This window comes from Bombina bombina, unplaced genomic scaffold (assembly GCF_027579735.1).
Source record: "Bombina bombina isolate aBomBom1 unplaced genomic scaffold, aBomBom1.pri scaffold_948, whole genome shotgun sequence".
Classification (NCBI taxonomy): Eukaryota; Metazoa; Chordata; class Amphibia; order Anura; family Bombinatoridae; genus Bombina; species Bombina bombina.
In genome coordinates this window covers 98,744-121,058 of record NW_026512741.1, presented here as the reverse complement: position 1 = coordinate 121,058, position 22,315 = coordinate 98,744, and the positions used below count along the sequence as shown (strand labels likewise).

The following is a 22,315-nucleotide window of genomic DNA, read 5'->3' as shown; positions in this document are numbered from 1 at the left end:
GGGCATCCTCAAACGGAAGGTGGGGGAGCGCAAGGTCTCTAACATCCACCAGCTCCGTGATGTTGTCATGGAGGAGTGGAAGAGGACTCCAGTGGCAACCTGTGAAGCTCTGGTGAACTCCATGCCCAAGAGGGTTAAGGCAGTGTTTGAAAATAATGGTGGCCACACAAAATATTGACACTTTGGGCCCAATTTGGACATTTCCACTTAGGGGTGTACTCACTTTTGTTGCCAATGATTTAGACATTAATGGCTGTGTGTTGAGTTATTTTGAGTGGACAGCAAATTTACATTTATACAGGCTGTACACTCACTACTTTACATTATAGCAAAGTGTAATTTCTTTAGTGTTGTCACATGAAAAGAAAGATATAATAAAATATTTACAAAAATCTGGGGGTGTACTCACCTTTGTTAGATATTGTGTATATGTATGTGTGTGTGTGTATATGTATGTGTATATATATATATATATATATATATATATTTATATATATATATATATTTACACATACATACTAAAGGTTTTACTCTGTGTATCCTAGATGTGAAACTTTCTAGGTATACCTGAAGAGGGCATCAATTATTCTTTTTGTGTGAAAAATCACTGTTGTTGATTTGCATTAATAGATTTTTGTTCCCTTTTAGAAATCTACTGATGAGCAAAGTACGTTTGAAAAGGAGAGGATCGCTCATGCTAAACAGATAATGAAACCATTTATACTTAGAAGAGTAAAAAGTGAGGTAATGTTTAGTTGTCTTGTTGTCATAAAGGTGTTTGTTTTTGTTTTTTTCTAACAAAATGCTATTCGTTTCTTTAATCCAACTCTTCTTTAATTGTATAATACTTGGGATATGAATCAATTTTCATGTTTTTGAAGCTGAAACGCAAGTTTCTCACCAATTTATTTGCTTTATTTACTGCTTTCCAATGTATGTTGATTCTGGTTGGTTACATTGGCTTTTACATTTCATAGAATAAAAGACAAATACAGAATGTTTAAAATTATCACGTGACTTACCAAGTTTTTTTCCCCTACTAAAAAGACATTTAAATAACCTCTTGCTTTTTCTGGCAGGCAAAAAGAGCAGGTTTAGGCAGATTGTAGCATTTTGAAAACCTAGGTTACTGATTTACTTTTTGACTTCCCTAGAAATCTTTGCACACATTTTTTATGTAAATGTTGTGTCTTAAAGGGACATGAAACCCAAATTTTTTCTTTCATGATTCAGATAGAGAATACAGTTTTAAACAAGATTCTAATTTACTTCTCTTCTCTAATTTGGCTCATTCTTCAGATATCCTTGTACACGGGTGAGCCAATCACACGAGACATCTATGTGCAGCCACCAATCAGTAGCTGCTGAGCCTAATTTAGATATGCTTTTCAACAAAGGATACCAAGAAAATTAAGCTAATTAGATAATCAAAGTAAATTGGAAAGTTGTTTAACATTGCATTCCCTTTCTAAATCGTGAAATAAAAAATGTGGGTTTCATGTTCCTTTAAATGGATTTCCTTTGGTTTGAATTTGCTTAAATTGTTTTACAAACGCTAGGATTTACTATTGAAACAAATAAAAGGCACTTTCATTCATGAAGTTTAAGATACTTCATGTAGAAAGCTCCTTTATTTTATTCAACTGATCGCCGCTCTTTGCTCCTACAGCAGCGCATGGCTAAAAAATTTTTTGGCTAAGAGGTGACATTTTCACCTCTTAACCAATAGCCATGCGGTAAATCTGACTCCCATGGGCACCAAGCCGGATATACTGCACGGCTATTGGCTAAAAAGTGAAAACGCCATGGGCTGCTGTAGGAGCGAAGAGCGGCGATCGATTGAATCAAATAAAGGAGCTTTCTACATCAGACTGTCCTGATTAATCTTCTGATATATTACACCAGGCTTCTTTTAGTACTTCCCAGAGTTCTTCTTTAGATTTAAGTTGTGTTTTTTTTTTTTTTTTATTTATTTCTCTGTCCAGATGATCCCATACTGCCTCTATAATATTCAGGTCTGGACTCTGTGGAGGTCAGTCCATAACTGTCAGTGTTTTAACATCGACTTTTCTCTCCAAATATGATTTTACTGCATTAGCAGTGTGCTTGGGATCGTTATCATGCTAAAAAATAAAAACATTCCCAATCAGGCACTTTCCAGAACGCATGATGATGCCACATCTTGACTATCCATTTTAATTGCTGATTTCCCTTTTGAGAGTGGCCCTGCTGATCCAAAAGGATGATTTATGTCTGTCAAATTTTGTGATTTTTGGCATTTTCAATGGAGTGATGTGATTGAAATTTGGTCTTATTGGCAATCATCCAATTAATTAAACTCATACCACGTGTATGCAATGCTCAAGCATGTCTTGCTCCCGCAGTTTGAACATCTAAAGATTCAAATTTCTAGTCTATCGTCAGAATTAAAAGTATTTGCTAATAGACTTTCAGAAGCAGAAGACAGAATTTCAGAAGTTGAGGACATAACTAACAACCAGTCCCAAAAAATTTTAGAGTTAGAAAAGAAAAATATGAATCTAACCACTAGGTTAGATGACCTTGAAGACCGCTCAAGGAGGAACAATTTAAAAATCATAGGTGTCCCTGAGTCAGACCAATCAAAAGATCTATTATATTTTGCTACGACAATACTGCCCCAAGCTCTAGGAGTAGATCATTTGCAAATACCAATAGCGGTAGAACGGGCGCATAGGTTGGGCCCCCCTAGAAGCAGAGCCAATGGTAAAAATATATATAGACCAATTCTGATAAAGTTCTTAAATTTCCAAGATAAGATAAATATTCTCCGGCTATATAGGAAAACAGATAACTTTCACATAGAAGATAATAAAATCTTAATGTTCCAAGACTATTCCGCTGACACTGCTTTCAGGAGGAAAGAAATGGCTCCTTTTTGTACCAAATTGATAAAAGAAGGTTTCTTAGCAAAACTAGTCTATCCCGCAAGGATAATTATAGAAGAAAAGGAAGGCATAGTCAGATTAGACAATGTAGAAGAAGCTAAAGGTTACTTTACAGATCATAAGCTAACACTCACATGAGGGCTGGGACAGCTATAAAATAGAGTATGCATGTATCTGCCATGTAGTGCGCTACCGCTCCTGCCCAATATGGAAAAAGTGTGTAAACATATAGAGAAAGTATACCAGGCTCTGGTTGTTAAGGTTTCTGTTGTAAATAATTTTAGTTTTGTTTGGAATGGTTTTTTCTTCTGTTAAGTGTGATCAGTCCACGGGTCATCATTACTTCTGGGATATTAACTGCTCCCCTACAGGAAGTGCAAGAGGATTCACCCAGCAGAGCTGCATATAGCTCCTCCCCTCTACGTCACTCCCAGTCATTCTCTTGCACCCAGCAACTAGATAGGTCGTGTGAGAGGACTATGGTGATTATACTTAGTTTTATATCTTCAATCAAAAGTTTGTTATTTTAAAATAGCACCGGAGTGTGTTATTACCTCTCTGGCAGAGTTTGAGGAAGAATCTACCAGAGTTTTGCTATGATTTTAGCCGGAGTAGTTAAGATCATATTGCTGTTCTCGGCCATCTGAGGAGTGAGGTAAACTTCAGATCAGGGGACAGCGGGCAGATGAATCTGCATAGAGGTATGTAGCAGTTTTTATTTTCTGACAATGGAATTGATGAGAAAATCCTGCCATACCGATATAATGTCATGTATGTATACTTTACACTTCAGTATTCTGGGAGAATGGTACTTCACTAGAATTACACTGTAAGAAAGACATAAAGCTGTTTAATAACTAGAGATTATGTTTAACGTTTTTGCTGGAATGTAAAATCGTTTTCATTTGCTGAGGTACTGAGTGAATAAATGTTTGGGCACCATTTTTCCACTTGGCAGTTGCTTAAATCTGTTTTTTCTGTCAGTTTCTGTTCTCCCTCACTGCTGTGTGTGTGGGGGAGGGGCGCTTTTACTATGCATCAAATATTTCAGTCAGCAACTCATTGTATTCCCTGCATGATCTGGTTCATCTCTACAGAGCTCAGGGGTCTTCAAAACTTATTTTGAGGGAGGTAATTTCTCTCAGCAGAGCTGTGAGAATTATAGTTTGACTGAAATAAAAACTTTTATTCTGTAATTTGTTTCCTGCTTTCAGAAATTGTTATCTTTGCTAATGGGATTAAACCTTTGCTAAAGTTGTGTTGTTTACAAGGATTGAGGCTATAACTGTTTCAATTTATTAATTTTTAACTGTCATAGATCTTCTGTGCTTCTTAAAGGCACAGTACGTTTTAATATTATTCTATTTGAATTGTATTTCCAAGTTGCAAGTTTATTTGCTAGTGTGTTAAACATGTCTGATTCAGAAGATGATACCTGTGTCATTTGTTGCAATGCCAAAGTGGAGCCCAATAGAAATTTATGTACTAACTGTATTGATGCTACTTTAAATAAAAATCAATCTGTACAAATTGAACAAATTTCACCAAACAACGAGGGGAGAGTTATGCCGACTAACTCGCCTCACGTGTCAGTACCTACATCTCCCGCTCAGAGGGAGGTGCGTGATATTGTAGCGCCGAGTACAGCTGGGCGGCCATTACAAATCACATTACAGGATATGGCTACTGTTATGACTGAAGTTTTGGCTAAATTACCAGAACTAAAAGGTAAGCGTGATCACTCTGGGGTGAGAACAGAGTGTGCTGATAATATTAGGGCCATGTCAGACACTGCGTCACAGGTGGCAGAACATGAGGACGGAGAACTTCATTCTGTGGGTGACGGTTCTGATCCAAACAGACTGGATTCAGATATTTCAAATTTTAAATTTAAACTGGAAAACCTCCGTGTATTACTAGGGGAGGTGTTAGCGGCTCTGAATGATTGTAACACAGTTGCAATACCAGAGAAAATGTGTAGGTTGGATAAATATTTTGCGGTACCGACGAGTACTGAGGTTTTTCCTATACCTAAGAGACTTACTGAAATTGTTACTAAGGAGTGGGATAGACCCGGTGTGCCGTTCTCACCCCCTCCGATATTTAGAAAAATGTTTCCAATAGACGCCACCACAAGGGACTTATGGCAAACGGTCCCTAAGGTGGAGGGAGCAGTTTCTACTTTAGCTAAGCGTACCACTATCCCGGTGGAGGATAGCTGTGCTTTTTCAGATCCAATGGATAAAAAGTTAGAGGGTTACCTTAAGAAAATGTTTGTTCAACAAGGTTTTATATTGCAACCCCTTGCATGCATTGCGCCGATCACGGCTGCAGCGGCATTCTGGATTGAGTCTCTGGAAGAGAACATTGGTTCAGCTACTCTGGACGACATTACGGACAGGCTTAGAGTCCTTAAACTAGCTAATTCATTCATTTCGGAGGCCGTAGTACATCTTACTAAACTTACGGCGAAGAATTCAGGATTCGCCATTCAGGCACGCAGGGCGCTGTGGCTAAAATCCTGGTCAGCTGATGTTACTTCTAAGTCTAAATTGCTTAATATACCTTTCAAAGGGCAGACCTTATTCGGGCCCGGGTTGAAAGAGATTATCGCTGACATTACAGGAGGTAAAGGCCATGCCCTGCCTCAGGCCAAAGCCAAGACTAGACAGTCTAGTTTTCGTTCCTTTCGTAATTTCAAAGCAGGAGCAGCATCAACTTCCTCTGCACCAAAACAGGAAGGAGCTGTTGCTCGCTACAGACAAGGCTGGAAACCTAACCAGTCCTGGAACAAGGGCAAGCAGACTAGGAAACCTGCTGCTGCCCCCAAAACAGCATGAATTGAGGGCCCCCGATCCGGGATCGGATCTAGTGGGGGGCAGACTTTCTCTCTTCGCCCAGGCTTGGGCAAGAGATGTTCAGGATCCCTGGGCGCTAGATATAATATCTCAGGGATACCTTCTGGACTTCAAATACTCTCCTCCAAGAGAGAGATTTCATCTGTCAAGATTGTCAACAATCCAGACAAAGAAAGAGGCTTTTCTACGCTGCGTACAAGAGCTCTTGTTAATGGGAGTAATCCATCCAGTTCCACGATCGGAACAGGGACAGGGGTTTTACTCAAATCTGTTTGTGGTTCCCAAAAAAGAGGGAATTTTCAGACCAATCCTGGACTTAAAGATCCTAAACAAATTCCTAAGAGTTCCATCGTTCAAGATGGAGACTATTCGGACAATTTTACCTATGATCCAAGAGGGTCAGTACATGACCACTGTAGATTTAAAAGATGCTTACCTGCACATACCGATTCACAAAGATCATTACCGGTACCTAAGGTTTGCCTTCCTAGACAGGCATTACCAGTTTGTGGCTCTTCCATTCGGATTGGCTACAGCGCCAAGAATCTTCACAAAGGTTCTGGGTGCTCTTCTGGCGGTACTAAGACCGCGGGGAATCTCGGTAGCTCCATACCTAGACGACATTCTGATACAAGCTTCAAGCTTTCAAACTGCCAAATCTCATACAGAGTTAGTGCTGGCATTTCTAAGGTCACATGGATGGAAGGTGAACGAAAAGAAAAGTTCACTCGTTCCACTCACAAGAGTTCCCTTCCTGGGGACTCTTATAGATTCTGTAGAAATGAAGATTTACCTGACAGAGGACAGGCTATCAAGACTTCAAAGTGCTTGCCGCACTCTTCATTCCATTCAACACCCGTCAGTGGCTCAATGTATGGAGGTAATCGGCTTAATGGTAGCGGCAATGGACATAGTACCCTTTGCACGCTTACACCTCAGACCACTGCAACTGTGCATGCTAGGTCAGTGGAATGGGGATTACTCAGACTTATCCCCTTCTCTGAATCTGGATCAAGAGACCAGAAATTCTCTTCTATGGTGGCTTTCTCGGCCACACCTGTCCAGGGGGATGCCATTCAGCAGACCAGACTGGACAATTGTAACAACAGACGCCAGCCTTCTAGGTTGGGGTGCCGTCTGGAATTCCCTGAAGGCTCAGGGACTATGGAGTCAGGAGGAGAGTCTCCTGCCAATAAACATTCTGGAATTGAGAGCAGTTCTCAATGCCCTCCTGGCTTGGCCCCAGTTGACAACTCGTGGGTTCATCAGGTTTCAGTCGGACAACATCACGACTGTAGCTTACATCAACCATCAGGGAGGGACAAGAAGCTCCCTAGCTATGATGGAAGTATCAAAGATAATTCGCTGGGCAGAGTCTCACTCTTGCCACCTGTCAGCAATCCACATCCCGGGAGTGGAGAACTGGGAGGCGGATTTCTTAAGTCGTCAGACTTTTCATCCGGGGGAGTGGGAACTTCATCCGGAGGTCTTTGCCCAAATACTTCGACGTTGGGGCAAACCAGAGATAGATCTCATGGCGTCTCGACAGAACGCCAAGCTTCCTCGTTACGGGTCCAGATCCAGGGATCCAGGAGCAGTCCTGATAGATGCTCTGACAGCACCTTGGGACTTCAGGATGGCTTACGTGTTTCCACCCTTCCCGTTGCTTCCTCGATTGATAGCCAGAATCAAACAAGAGAGAGCATCAGTGATTCTAATAGCACCTGCGTGGCCACGCAGGACTTGGTATGCAGACCTGGTGGACATGTCATCCTGTCCGCCTTGGTCTCTACCTCTGAAACAGGACCTTCTGATACAGGGTCCCTTCAAACATCAAAATCTAACTTCTCTGAAGCTGACTGCTTGGAAATTGAACGCTTAATTTTATCAAGACGTGGGTTTTCTGAGTCAGTTATTAGTACCTTAATACAGACTAGGAAACCTGTTACCAGAAAGATTTACCATAAGATATGGCGTAAATACCTACATTGGTGTGAATCCAAAGGTTACTCTTGGAGTAAGGTTAGGATTCCTAGGATATTGTCTTTTCTACAAGAAGGTTTAGAAAAGGGTTTATCTGCTAGTTCATTAAAGGGACAGATCTCAGCTCTGTCCATTCTGTTACACAAACGTCTGTCAGAAGTTCCTTGACGTCCAGGCTTTTTGTCAGGCTTTTTGTCAGGCTTTGGCCAGGATTAAGCCTGTGTTTAAAACTGTTGCTCCACCATGGAGTTTAAACCTTGTTCTTAATGTTTTACAGGGCGTTCCGTTTGAACCCCTTCATTCCATTGATATAAAGTTGTTATCTTGGAAAGTTCTATTTTTAATGGCTATTTCCTCGGCTCGAAGAGTCTCTGAATTATCAGCCTTACATTGTGATTCTCCTTATTTGATTTTTCATTCGGATAAGGTAGTCCTGCGTACTAAACCTGGGTTCTTACCTAAGGTAGTTACTAACAGGAATATCAATCAAGAGATTGTTGTTCCTTCTTTATGCCCAAATCCTTCTTCAAAGAAGGAACGTCTACTGCACAACCTGGATGTAGTCCGGGCTCTAAAATTTTACTTGCAGGCAACTAAGGAATTCCGACAAACGTCTTCTCTGTTTGTCATTTACTCTGGGCAGAGGAGAGGTCAAAAAGCTTCCGCTACCTCTCTTTCTTTTTGGCTTCGTAGCATAATTCGTTTAGCTTATGAGACTGCTGGACAGCAGCCCCCTGAAAGAATTACAGCTCATTCTACTAGAGCTGTGGCTTCCACTTGGGCCTTCAAGAATGAGGCCTCTGTTGAACAGATTTGCAAGGCTGCAACTTGGTCTTCGCTTCATACTTTTTCCAAATTTTACAAATTTGACACCTTTGCTTCATCGGAGGCTATTTTTGGGAGAAAGGTTCTTCAGGCAGTGGTTCCTTCTGTATAAAGAGTCTGCCTATCCCTCCCGTCATCCGTGTACTTTTGCTTTGGTATTGGTATCCCAGAAGTAATGATGACCCGTGGACTGATCACACTTAACAGAAGAAAACATAATTTATGCTTACCTGATAAATTCCTTTCTTCTGTAGTGTGATCAGTCCACGGCCCGCCCTGTTTTTAAGGCAGGTAAATATTTTTTAATTTATACTCCAGTCACCACTTCACCCTTGGCTTTTCCTTTCTCGTTGGTCCTTGGTCGAATGACTGGGAGTGACGTAGAGGGGAGGAGCTATATGCAGCTCTGCTGGGTGAATCCTCTTGCACTTCCTGTAGGGGAGCAGTTAATATCCCAGAAGTAATGATGACCCGTGGACTGATCACACTACAGAAGAAAGGAATTTATCAGGTAAGCATAAATTATGTTTTTATCATTTTTTTTTTTTTTTTCGGCTCTCCCCCTCTCCCCTTCCCCCCCTTCTACCTGTACTTTGTCCCCAATCTCTCTCAATTTTTATATAACAGACTGAAAAGATGAAAGGGTAACATTAGACTGCTTTCCTGGAACGTGGGTGGCATTACCTCCCCAATCAAGAGGAAAACAATAATTAGACAACTGGGTAAACATAACCCTAATATAGCTCTAATACAAGAAACACACTTAAAACAAGAGGAAGTTGTCAAGCTAAAATGTAAATGGGTTGGGGAGGTGATTGCCACCCCCTGTTCCAGAAGGAAAAAAGGAGTAGCTATCCTGTTAAATAAAAAATTGACATATAATATTATAAAAATAACTTTAGACCCTGATGAAAGATGGGTTCTACTGGAGATACAGGTCAAGGGTGCTAAAATGGTGATCTGCAATGTGTATGGTCCTAATAAAACAGACCCTATTTTTTGGAACAGCTTAGTATTTATGTTAACCAATTTTATGGATCAGAATATAGTCTTAGCGGGTGATTTCAACTTAATACCTTCAGAAACCCTAGACAAACTTAGTCCCAGGAACTCCACTTTCTCTGGTCAGAAGTCCAGAATATTTAAGCAATTATGTAAAAATTTGAAACTACATGACATCTGGCGTTTGCAATCCCCTGACACGAAGTCCTTTACTTGCGATTCAAAAACTTATGGTTCTTTACCCCGAATAGACTTCTTTCTGATATCTAGTTCTTTGATTAAACTAGACACTCAAACAAAGATATTTGACATCTTGATCTCGGATCACGCAATTATCTCTTTAGATATACACTTTCATTCTTTTCAGAGAAATTAAAGAAATTATTTTTTCTTCCCAAAATATCTAGTTAACGACCTAGAATTTAATAACTGGTTAACACATAAATGGAAAGAATTTGCCTTTCTAAATAGATCATATAGAGAAAAGACTGAAATCTTTTGGGAAACGGCAAAGGCCTATCTAAGAGGTGAGATTAAAGCCTATATGATTAAAAAAAAAAGAAGTAGCAGATGAAGGAGAATCAGCTCTCTAAGCAAGTCCAGAATGCATACTCAAAATATATAAGTAATCCTTCCAGGAGATTAAGAGATAAGTATAATGGGGCCAGAACAGAAAGGGATATCTTTATTAAACAGAAAGTTGCATGGGAAGAATTAAAGATAAGTGCTAAGTATAAAGGCCAATATGGGAAGTCAGCTAAGTTCCTATCTAGACTAGATAAAGTTAGGAAAAAATTTAATGTAATAGAAGCTATCTATGATGGGACAGAAAGAGTAACAGATCAAGATAAAATCAAAAACGTATTTTTGAAATTCTATCAAAATCTATATGCAGCTAAAGAAATCGATATTAATTACAACGCTAACTTTTGGTACAAAATTAGCCTCCCTAAATTAGAACAAGAAATGGCCAATGAGCTAAATAGACCAATAACTCAAGAAGAAGTAGTGGAAGCGATTAAAAATGCTAAACTTAATAAAGCTCCGGGCCCAGACCAAATGCCCGCTGAAATGTACAAGATACTCATAATAGAGATAACAGATGTCTTAGTACAACTATTTAATGGTTATTTTATTGAGGGCCAAACTATATCAAAGTATTTTTCTGAGTCTACAATAACATTGATATTGAAAAAGGGTAAACCGGCATTAGATCCTAAGTCATATAGACCGATCTCATTGCTTAATACAGATTATAAGCTATTAACTCACATCATCGCCAACAGATTGAAAATATGTTTAGACCCAATTATACACCTGGACCAGGTGGGTTTCATGCACCAAAGATCACTAACCAAAAATACACGGAAGGTAGCACTAGTATTAGATTATCTATGGAATAAACTCTCAGATAAAACAGTAATTAAACAGGACTTTGCTTTAATAACAATTGATGCCGAAAAAGCATTTGATGCTATAATCTGGGACCACCTCTTCACCACGTTATCACAATTTGGTTTTACAGGCCAGTTTCTTAAATTCATTAAAACCATATATGACCATCCGAGATCTAATATATTAATAAACGGTAGCCACACTACATACCTTACACTATACAGGGGGACGAGACAAGGCTGCCCACTCTCACCGCTATTATTCAATGTGGCCATAGAACCACTCGCTATAATGATGCGGCAAGAGCTGCAAGGAATTAGGTTAGGGGAAGAAAAACTTGTTCTATCCTTGTATGCGGATGACCTGCTCTTATATGTTAAAAATACAAAGAAAAACATACCACAGGCCCTAAGGGTCATTGACTTGTTTGGTTCCATTTCGGGCTACAAAATTAACGCCAATAAGTCTGAAATCTTATGGATCAATAAAAATAAAGATAGTCTTCAAGAATATCCTTTCCAAGATACACTCAGTATTAAATATCTTGGAATATACTTTCATGCTGACCCCAAGCAATGGTACAGTTTAAATTATGTTCCCTTTTTTAAAAAAGCATCCGAGAAATTGCTACAATGGAGTAATTTCCCTATTTCTCTTTCAGCCAAAGTAATGATTATTAAATCTATCTTACTCCCCAAACTGATCTATATTATGCAAAACATCCCACTGTTTATTCGGTCCCAAGATAATAAAAGGTTCAACGCAGATTGTGCCAAATTCCTGTGGAATAATAAAAGACACATGCTCTCTATAGCTAAACTAACACCGAGATTGGAAGAAGGAGGTTTATCTTTTCCAGACATTAGAAAGTATAACATTGCTATATTAGCCCGATCGGCAATTGACTGGTTATCAGAAGTCAACTATCTTACACTTCTATCCATAGAGGAAAGCCTGAGCGCACCCTTCTCCCTGAAAGCCCTATTACATTGTCCAATGATACAATTACCATCTCATATTAAAAAGCTAAAGATACTATCTAATACTATCGAAGCATGGCAGAAACTCAGTATAATGCTCAAAGTCAATTTTGAAATTACCCCGTTCCTCCCGATACGAGGTAACCCTAAATTTACACCTGGCATCTCGCATGAAATATACAAAACTTGGATGCATAAAGGACTACTTTATATATATATATATATATAAATGTTTAAATAACATGTCCCAGATAAAAACCTTTGAAGATATTGCGAGAGAATTTTGTCTACCCAACAAGAACTTCTTTGCCTACCTTCAGATTAGACATTATATAACAGGAATTAATAAATCAAATTCAGATATGAATGGTTGGGGGGAGGTCGAAAAATATATAGCTAGCTATAAGTCAGGTAAACATAGCATAGCGTTATTATACAAAATTATGCTCGCAAAGCAGGCCCAAATGTTTAGAGATAATTTAGTCCTAAAGTGGAATCTTTCCTTTACGGACATCTCTGCAGAATCGCTGACTGCAAGTTACAAATGGACACAAGGAGCGAATATTCCGTCAGCATGGAAAGAATCACATATAAAATTACTGAATAATGCTTACCTGACACCCTGGAAACTATCTAAATGGTATCTGAACTCGGTAGCAAAATGCCCAAGATGCAATAATCCGCGTGCAGATATAATACATTGTTTTTGGAATTGCCCCAAAATGGCCCAGTTCTGGAGAAAAGTGGAATTTTGGCTTAATAAGGTATTAGACTTTAGGCTAAAAATCCAAGCTAAACATATCTTCTTTCTCTACAACACGGACCATAATGGAGCTAATATTAACCTTATTAATACGGTAATTATGCTTGGTCGCAATCTTATACTAAAAGATTGGAAGAATAGAAAAGCTCCTACAATGGGCTGTTTTATAAATACCATACACGCTCAGATAGTTTTTGAACAAATGAATATAGCCCCCCTAGAAGAGAAAAGGATCAAAATGTTTTTCCTGAAATGGCTAAAGGTTATTTTGTCCTATCCCCTGGCTATTCAGTTTACGATTGTCCGTAATTTTCATAGATCGGAATTCTTTGAGACATTGATTCTTTCAAATGTTTTCCCAACTGAATGGTACTGATCAAGCTGCAGTAAGCAAAGGAAAATGAATAGCTAGACTCAGGTTTACATTGACTAGAAATAAAATCAAAAAGCTAACGTGGATGGAGAAGAGGATGTTAGGGCGAGAGGGGTGAGGTGCCTACATTCGCTTGTCCTTTTTTTTTTTTTTTTTTTTTTTATTGACTTGTTTGATTATAAGACGTCTTTTTTATTTTCATCAGAAAAACCCCAATTCGGTATAAAATGTATTTATTGATACTATGCAGGAACCTGCGAATATTTGTTTAGAAAAATATTCCTTGAAAGGGGCAATGCCAGGAGATTCATTCCCACAGACGTTGGGCTGAATACAGTCTGTTTTAAGATATGAAGAAAAAAGTTTGTTTATCTATAGAGAATATGAAGTTTTCTGTATTTGCTCTAAATGTACTGTATTTACAAGATCTTTGTATCCCCCTGGTCCCTCTTATTCTGTTCCCTTGTGCTTTATCTCTTACTTGATTTGTATACCAAATTGGTAAATAAAGATATATTTAAAAAAAAAAAGATAATCAAAGTAAATTGGAAAGTTGTTTAACATTGCATTCCCTTTCTAAATCGTGAAATAAAAAATGTGGGTTTCATGTTCCTTTAAATGGATTTCCTTTGGTTTGAATTTGCTTAAATTGAAAGTAAATCCTGGCGTTTTACAAACGCTGGGATTTACTATTGAAACAAATAAAAGGCACTTTCATTCATGAAGTTTAAGATACTTCATGTAGAAAGCTCCTTTATTTTATTCAACTGATCGCCGCTCTTTGCTCCTACAGCAGCGCATGGCTAAAAAATTTTTTGGCTAAGAGGTGACATTTTCACCTCTTAACCAATAGCCATGCGGTAAATCTGACTCCCATGGGCACCAAGCCGGATATACCGCACGGCTATTGGCTAAAAAGTGAAAACGCCATGGGCTGCTGTAGGAGCGAAGAGCGGCGATCGATTGAATCAAATAAAGGAGCTTTCTACATCAGACTGTCCTGATTAATCTTCTGATATATTACACCAGGCTTCTTTTAGTACTTCCCAGAGTTCTTCTTTAGATTTAAGTTGTGTTTTTTTTTTTTTTTTTTTTTTATTTCTCTGTCCAGATGATCCCATACTGCCTCTATAATATTCAGGTCTGGACTCTGTGGAGGTCAGTCCATAACTGTCAGTGTTTTAACAGCGACTTTTCTCTCCAAATATGATTTTACTGCATTAGCAGTGTGCTTGGGATCGTTATCATGCTAAAAAATAAAAACATTCCCAATCGGGCACTTTCCAGAACGCATGATGATGCCACATCTTGACTATCCATTTTAATTGCTGATTTCCCTTTTGAGAGTGGCCCTGCTGATCCAAAAGGATGATTTATGTCTGTCAAATTTTGTGATTTTTGGCATTTTCAATGGAGTGATGTGATTGAAATTTGGTCTTATTGGCAATCATCCAATTAATTAAACTCATACCACGTGTATGTAATGCTCAAGCATGTCTTGCACACGCCTGATGTAATAGACCTTTCTTTCATATAGGTGTTGAGAGTCAACAAGCTTGTTACTGATGGGATATAGATTCCAGGAGGAGGCAAAGTTTCCTAAAAATACCCTATAAATACCCACTCATCTCACTCATACCTAATAGTCCTTTTCTCCAACATAGGTGTGTCCGGTCCACGGCATCATCCTTACTTGTGGGATATTCTCTTCCCCAACAGGAAATGGCAAAGAGTCCCAGCAAAGCTGGTCACATGATCCCTCCTAGGCTCCGCCCACCCCAGTCATTCTCTTTGCCGTTGCACAGGCAACATCTCCACGGAGATGGTTAAGAGTTTTTTGGTGTTTAAATGTAGTTTTTATTCTTCAATCAAGTGTTTGTTATTTTAAAATAGTGCTGGTATGTACTATTTACTCTGAAACACAAAAAAGATGAAGATTTCTGTTTGTAAGAGGAAGATGATTTTAGCAGAAGTTACTAAAATCGATTGCTGTTTCCACACAGGACTGTTGAGATGAAGTAACTTCAGTTGGGGGAAACAGTTGGCAGACTTTTCTGCTTAAGGTATGACTGGCCATATTTCTAACAAGACTATGTAATGCTGGAAGGCTGTCATTTCCCCTTATGGGGACCGGTAAGCCATTTTCTTAGTTAAATAAAAGAATAAAGGGCTTCATAAGGGCTTAAAAAACTGGTAGACATTTTTCTGGGCTAAAACGATTGCTTTACTAGGCATATTTTGCAGATTCTAACTATTAATGGTTATTATAATCTTGGGGATTGTTTAGAAAAACGGCAGGCACTGTATTGGACACCTTTTTCAGATGGGGGCCTTTTCTAGTTATAGATAGAGCCTCATTTTCGCGCCACTAATGCGCAGTTGTTTTTGGAGAGCAAGGCATGCAGATGCATGTGTGAGGAGCTAAGAATCACTGAAAAAGCTTATAGAAGGCATCATTTGGTATCGTATTCCCCTCTGGGCTTGGTTGGGTCTCAGCAAAGCATATAGCTGGGACTGTATAGGGGTTAAATGTAAAAACGGCTCCGGTTCCGTTAATTTAAGGGTTAAAGCTCTGAAATTTGGTGAATTTTAAACAATTCCTTCATACTTTTTCACATATTCAGTAATAAAGTGTTTTCAGTTTGAAATTTAAAGTGACAGTAACGGTTTTATTTTAAAACGTTTTTTGTGCTTTGTTGACAAGTTTAAGCCTGTTTAACATGTCTGTACCATCAGATAAGCTATGTTCTATATGTATGAAAGCCAAGGTGTCTCCCCATTTAAATTTATGTGATAATTGTGCCATAGTGTCCAAACAAAGTAAGGACAGTAATGCCACAGATAATGATATTGCCCAAGATGATTCCTCAAATGAGGGGAGTAAACATGATACTACATCATCCCCTTCTGTGTCTACACCAGTTTTGCCCACACAAGAGGCCCCTAGTACATCTAGTGCGCCAATTCTTATTACCATGCAACAATTAACGGCTGTAATGGATAACTCTATAGCAAACATTTTATCCAAAATGCCTACTTATCAGAGAAAGCGCGATTGCTCTGTTTTAAACACTGAAGAGCAAGAGGACGCTGATAACTGTTCTGACATACCCTCACACCAATCTGAAGGGGCCATGAGGGAGGTTTTGTCTGAGGGAGAAATTTCAGATTCAGGAAAAATTTCTCAACAAGTTGAACCTGATGTTGTGACATTTAAATTTAAATTAGAATATCTCCGCGCACTGCTTAAGGAGGTATTATCTACTCTGGATGATTGTGACAATTTGGTCATTCCAGAGAAATTATGTAAGATGGACAAGTTCCTAGAGGTTCCGGTGCCCCCCGACGCTTTTCCTATACCCAAGCGGGTGGCGGACATAGTAAATAAAGAGTGGGAAAGGCCCGGCATACCTTTTGTCCCCCCCCCCCCTATATTTAAGAAATTATTTCCTATAGTCGACCCCAGAAAGGACTTATGGCAGACAGTCCCCAAGGTCGAGGGGGCGGTTTCTACTCTAAACAAACGCACTACTATTCCTATCGAAGATAGTTGTGCTTTCAAAGATCCTATGGATAAAAAATTACTTCCAATTTCATGCATTGTTCCTGTCACTACGGCAGCGTGTTTCTGGTTCGAGGAACTAGAAAAGTCGCTCAATAAAGAATCTTCGTATGAGGAGGTTATGGACAGAGTTCAAGCACTTAAATTGGCTAACTCTTTTATTTTAGATGCCGCTTTGCAATTAGCTAGATTAGCGGCGAAAAATTCAGGGTTTGCTATCGTGGCGCGCAGAGCGCTTTGGCTAAAGTCTTGGTCAGCGGATGTGTCTTCCAAGACAAAATTGCTTAACATCCCTTTCAAGGGTAAAACATTATTTGGACCTGATTTGAAAGAGATTATTTCAGACATCACTGGGGGAAAGGGCCACGCCCTCCCACAGGATAGGTCTTTTAAGGCTAAAAATAAGCCTAATTTTCGTCCCTTTCGCAGAAACGGACCAGCCTCTAATTCTACATCCTCTAAGCAAGAGGGTAATACTTCACAACCCAAACCAGCCTGGAGAACAATGCAAGGCTGGAACAAGGGTAAGCAGGCCAAGAAGCCTACCACTGCTACCAAAACAGCATGAAGGGATGGCCCCCGATCCGGGACTGGATCTGGTGGGGGGCAGACTTTCTCTCTTTGCTCAGGCTTGGGCAAGAGATGTTCAGGATCCTTGGGCGCTAGAAATAGTTTCTCAAGGTTATCTCCTGGAATTCAAGGAACTAACCCCAAGGGGAAGGTTCCACAGGTCTCAATTATCTTCAAACCAAATAAAAAGACAGGCATTCTTACATTGTGTAGAAGACCTGTTAAAGATGGGAGTGATTCATCCTGTTCCAATAAGAGAACAAGGGATGGGTTTTTATTCCAACCTGTTCATAGTTCCCAAAAAAGAGGGAACATTCAGACCAATTTTAGATCTCAAGATCCTAAACAAATTTCTCAAGGTTCCATCGTTCAAAATGGAAACTATTCGAACGATCCTACCTACTATCCAGGAAAATCAATTTATGACTACCGTGGATTTAAAGGATGCGTACCTACATATTTCTATCCACAAGGAACATCATCAGTTCCTAAGGTTCGCTTTTCTGGACAAGCATTACCAGTTTGTGGCACTTCCATTCGGATTAGCCACTGCTCCAAGGATTTTCACAAAGGTACTAGGGTCCCTTCTAGCGGTTCTAAGACCAAGGGGCATTGCAGTAGTACCTTACTTGGACGACATCCTGATTCAAGCGTCGTCTCTGTCAGAAGCAAAGGCTCATACGGACATCGTCCTAGCCTTTCTCAGATCTCACGGATGGAAGGTGAACAAAGAAAAAAGTTCTCTGTCCCCGTCAACAAGAGTTCCCTTCTTGGGAACAATAATAGATTCCTTAGAAATGAGGATTTTTCTGACAGAGGTCAGAAAAACAAAAATTCTAAGCTCTTGTCAAGTACTTCATTCTGTTCTTCGTCCTTCCATAGCGCAGTGCATGGAAGTAATAGGATTGATGGTTGCAGCAATGGACATAGTTCCTTTTGCACGAATTCATCTAAGACCATTACAACTGTGCATGCTCAGACAGTGGAATGGGGATTATACAGACTTGTCTCCGACGATTCAAGTAGATCAAAAGACCAGAGATTCACTCCGTTGGTGGCTGACCCTGGACAATCTGTCACAGGGAATGAGCTTCCGCAGACCAGAGTGGGTCATTGTCACGACCGACGCCAGTCTGGTGGGCTGGGGCGCGGTCTGGGAACCCCTGAAAGCTCAGGGTCTATGGTCTCGGGAAGAATCTCTTCTCCCGATAAACATTCTGGAACTGAGAGCGATATTCAATGCTCTCAAAGCTTGGCCTCAACTAGCAAAGGCCAAATTCATAAGGTTTCAATCAGACAACATGACGACTGTTGCATATATCAATCATCAGGGGGGAACAAGGAGTTCCCTGGCGATGGAAGAAGTGACCAAAATAATTCAATGGGCGGAGGATCACTCCTGCCACTTGTCTGCAATCCACATCCCAGGAGTGGAAAATTGGGAAGCGGATTTTCTGAGTCGTCAGACTTTCCATCCGGGGGAGTGGGAGCTCCATCCGGAAATCTTTGCCCAAATAACTCAATTATGGGGCATTCCAGACATGGATCTGATGGCGTCTCGTCAGAACTTCAAGGTTCCTTGCTACGGGTCCAGATCCAGGGATCCCAAGGCGACTCTAGTAGATGCACTAGTAGCACCTTGGACCTTCAACCTAGCTTATGTATTCCCACCGTTTCCTCTCATTCCCAGGCTGGTAGCCAGGATCAATCAGGAGAGGGCTTCAGTGATCTTGATAGCTCCTGCGTGGCCACGCAGGACTTGGTATGCAGACCTGGTGAATATGTCATCGGCTCCACCATGGAAGCTACCTTTGAGACAGGACCTTCTTGTTCAAGGTCCATTCGAACATCCGAATCTGGTTTCCCTCCAACTGACGGCTTGGAGATTGAACGCTTGATTTTATCAAAGCGTGGGTTTTCAGATTCTGTAATAGATACTCTGATTCAGGCTAGAAAGCCTGTAACTAGAAAAATTTACCATAAAATATGGAAAAAATATATCTGTTGGTGTGAATCTAAAGGATTCCCATGGAACAAGATAAAAATTCCTAAGATTCTATCCTTTCTACAAGAAGGTTTGGAGAAAGGATTATCTGCAAGTTCTCTGAAGGGACAGATCTCTGCTTTATCTGTTTTACTTCACAAAAGGCTGGCAGCTGTGCCAGATGTTCAAGCATTTGTTCAGGCTCTGGTTAGAATCAAGCCTGTTTACAGACCTTTGACTCCTCCCTGGAGTCTAAATCTAGTTCTTTCAGTTCTTCAAGGGGTTCCGTTTGAACCCTTACATTCTGTAGATATCAAGTTATCTTGGAAGGTTTTGTTTTTGGTTGCAATTTCTTCTGCTAGAAGAGTTTCAGAGTTATCTGCTCTGCAGTGTTCTCTGCCCTATCTGGTGTTCCATGCAGATAAGGTGGTTTTGCGTACTAAGCCTGGTTTCCTTCCGAAAGTTGTTTCCAACAAAAATATTAACCAGGAGATAGTTGTACCTTCTTTGTGTCCGAATCCAGTTTCAAAGAAGGAACGTTTGTTACACAATTTGGACGTAGTCCGTGCTCTAAAATTCTATTTAGAGGCTACTAAAGATTTCAGACAAACATCTTCCTTGTTTGTTGTTTATTCTGGTAAAAGGAGAGGTCAAAAAGCGACTTCTACCTCTCTTTCCTTTTGGCTTAAAAGCATTATCCGATTGGCTTATGAGACTGCCGGACGGCAGCCTCCTGAAAGAATCACAGCTCACTCCACTAGGGCTGTGGCTTCCACATGGGCCTTCAAGAACGAGGCTTCTGTTGACCAGATATGTAAGGCAGCGACTTGGTCTTCACTGCACACTTTTGCCAAATTTTACAAATTTGATACTTTTGCTTCTTCGGAGGCTATTTTTGGGAGAAAGGTTTTGCAAGCTGTGGTGCCTTCCGTTTAGGTGACCTGATTTGCTCCCTCCCTTCATCCGTGTCCTAAAGCTTTGGTATTGGTTCCCACATGTAAGGATGACGCCGTGGACCGGACACACCTATATTGGAGAAAACAGAATTTATGCTTACCTGATAAATTACTTTCTCCAACGGTGTGTCCGGTCCACGGCCCGCCCTGGTTTTTTTAATCAGGTCTGATGAATTATTTTCTCTAACTACAGTCACCACGGTATCATATGATTTCTCCTATATATATTTCCTCCTGTCCGTCGGTCGAATGACTGGGGTGGGCGGAGCCTAGGAGGGATCATGTGACCAGCTTTGCTGGGACTCTTTGCCATTTCCTGTTGGGGAAGAGAATATCCCACAAGTAAGGATGACGCCGTGGACCGGACACACCGTTGGAGAAAGTAATTTATCAGGTAAGCATAAATTCTGTTTTTTTCACAGCTGTCATTTTTACATGAAATAGTAGGACAAACAATTAGGGTACCATTCCTTTTAGGTTTACGAGAGCCAGGTTCCTACTATTGCTCAAGTGTAAGGGGAGTTCACACTAAATACTTGCCACTTTAGCCTATAGAAGCAGTTTTTCAGATTTTTTTTTCTTCCGTTTCTTAATACTGCATACAAATATCCTGTATTTTTTGGTTGTCTAATAGAGACTGAGAAATAATTATATATGGTCATCATCCCATTGCTATAATGTCCTAAGACTTTTGCACAGTACTGGGTGTATATACAGTATGTGTGTGTATGTGTATATATATATATATATATATATATATATATATATATATATGTATGTGTATATATATATATATATATATATATATATATATATATGTATGTATATATGTATATATGTATGTATATATGTATATATGTATGTATGTATGTATATATGTATATATATGTATGTATATATGTATATATATGTATATATGTATATATATGTATATATGTGTATATGTATATATATGTATATATGTATATATGTGTATATATATATATATATGTATATATATATATATATATATATATATATATATGTATATATGTATATATATATATATATGTATATATGTATATATATATATATATATATATATATATGTATATATATATATATATATATATATATATATGTATATATGTATATATATATATATATATATATATATGTATATATATATGTGTATATATATTTCTCCAACATAGGTGTGTCCGGTCCACGGCGTCATCCTTACTTGTGGGATATTCTCCTCCCCAACAGGAAATGGCAAAGAGCCCAGCAAAGCTGGTCACATGATCCCTCCTAGGCTCCGCCTTCCCCAGTCATTCTCTTTGCCGTTGTATAGGCAACATCTCCACGGAGATGGCTTAGAGTTTTTTGGTGTTTAAATGTAGTTTTTATTATTCAATCAAGAGTTTGTTATTTTAAAATAGTGCTGGTATGTACTATTTACTCTGAAACAGAAAAGAGATGAAGATTTCTGTTTGTAAGAGGAAAATGATTTTAGCAACCGTTACTAAAATCGATGGCTGTTTCCACACAGGACTGTTGAGAGGAATTAACTTCAGTTGGGGGAAACAGTGAGCAGACTTTTGCTGCTTGAGGTATGACACATTTCTAACAAGACGATGTAATGCTGGAAGCTGTCATTTTCCCTATGGGATCCGGTAAGCCATTTTTATTACATAAGAAAAAAAGGGCTTCACAAGGGCTTTTAAGACTGTAGACATTTTCTGGGCTGAAACGATTGATATATAAGCATATTTTATACTTCATAGCTTTGAGGAATTTTTTTATTCTTGGGAATTATGTAAAATAACCGGCAGGCACTGTATTGGACACCTTATCCTCTAGGGGCTTTCCCTAATCATAGGCAGAGCCTCATTTTCGCGCCTCTATTGCGCACTTGTTTTTGGGAAGCATGACATGCAGATGCATGTGTGAGGAGCTCTGATACATAGTAAAGACTTTCTGAAGGCGTCATTTGGTATCGTATTCCCCTTTGGGCTTGGTTGGGTCTCAGCAAAGCAGATACCAGGGACTGTAAAGGGGTTAAATATAAAAACGGCTCCGGTTCCGTTATTTTAAGAGTTAAAGCTTTCAAATTTGGTGTGCAATACTTTTAAGGCTTTAAGACACTGTGGTGAAA

At 39.4% G+C, this 22,315-nt stretch overlaps 1 protein-coding gene across 1 annotated transcript in view; it reads left to right on the top strand.

The window, feature by feature from the left end:
- Nucleotides 1-648: 648 nt before the first annotated feature.
- The window catches only part of LOC128644518 (SWI/SNF-related matrix-associated actin-dependent regulator of chromatin subfamily A containing DEAD/H box 1), a gene marked incomplete at its 5' end in the record, with an annotated part of 92,014 nt that continues 70,347 nt past the window's right edge, over nt 649-22,315 (top strand). The window contains 1 exon segment of the mRNA XM_053697102.1: nt 649-744. Coding sequence (XP_053553077.1) covers nt 649-744 — 96 coding nt within the window.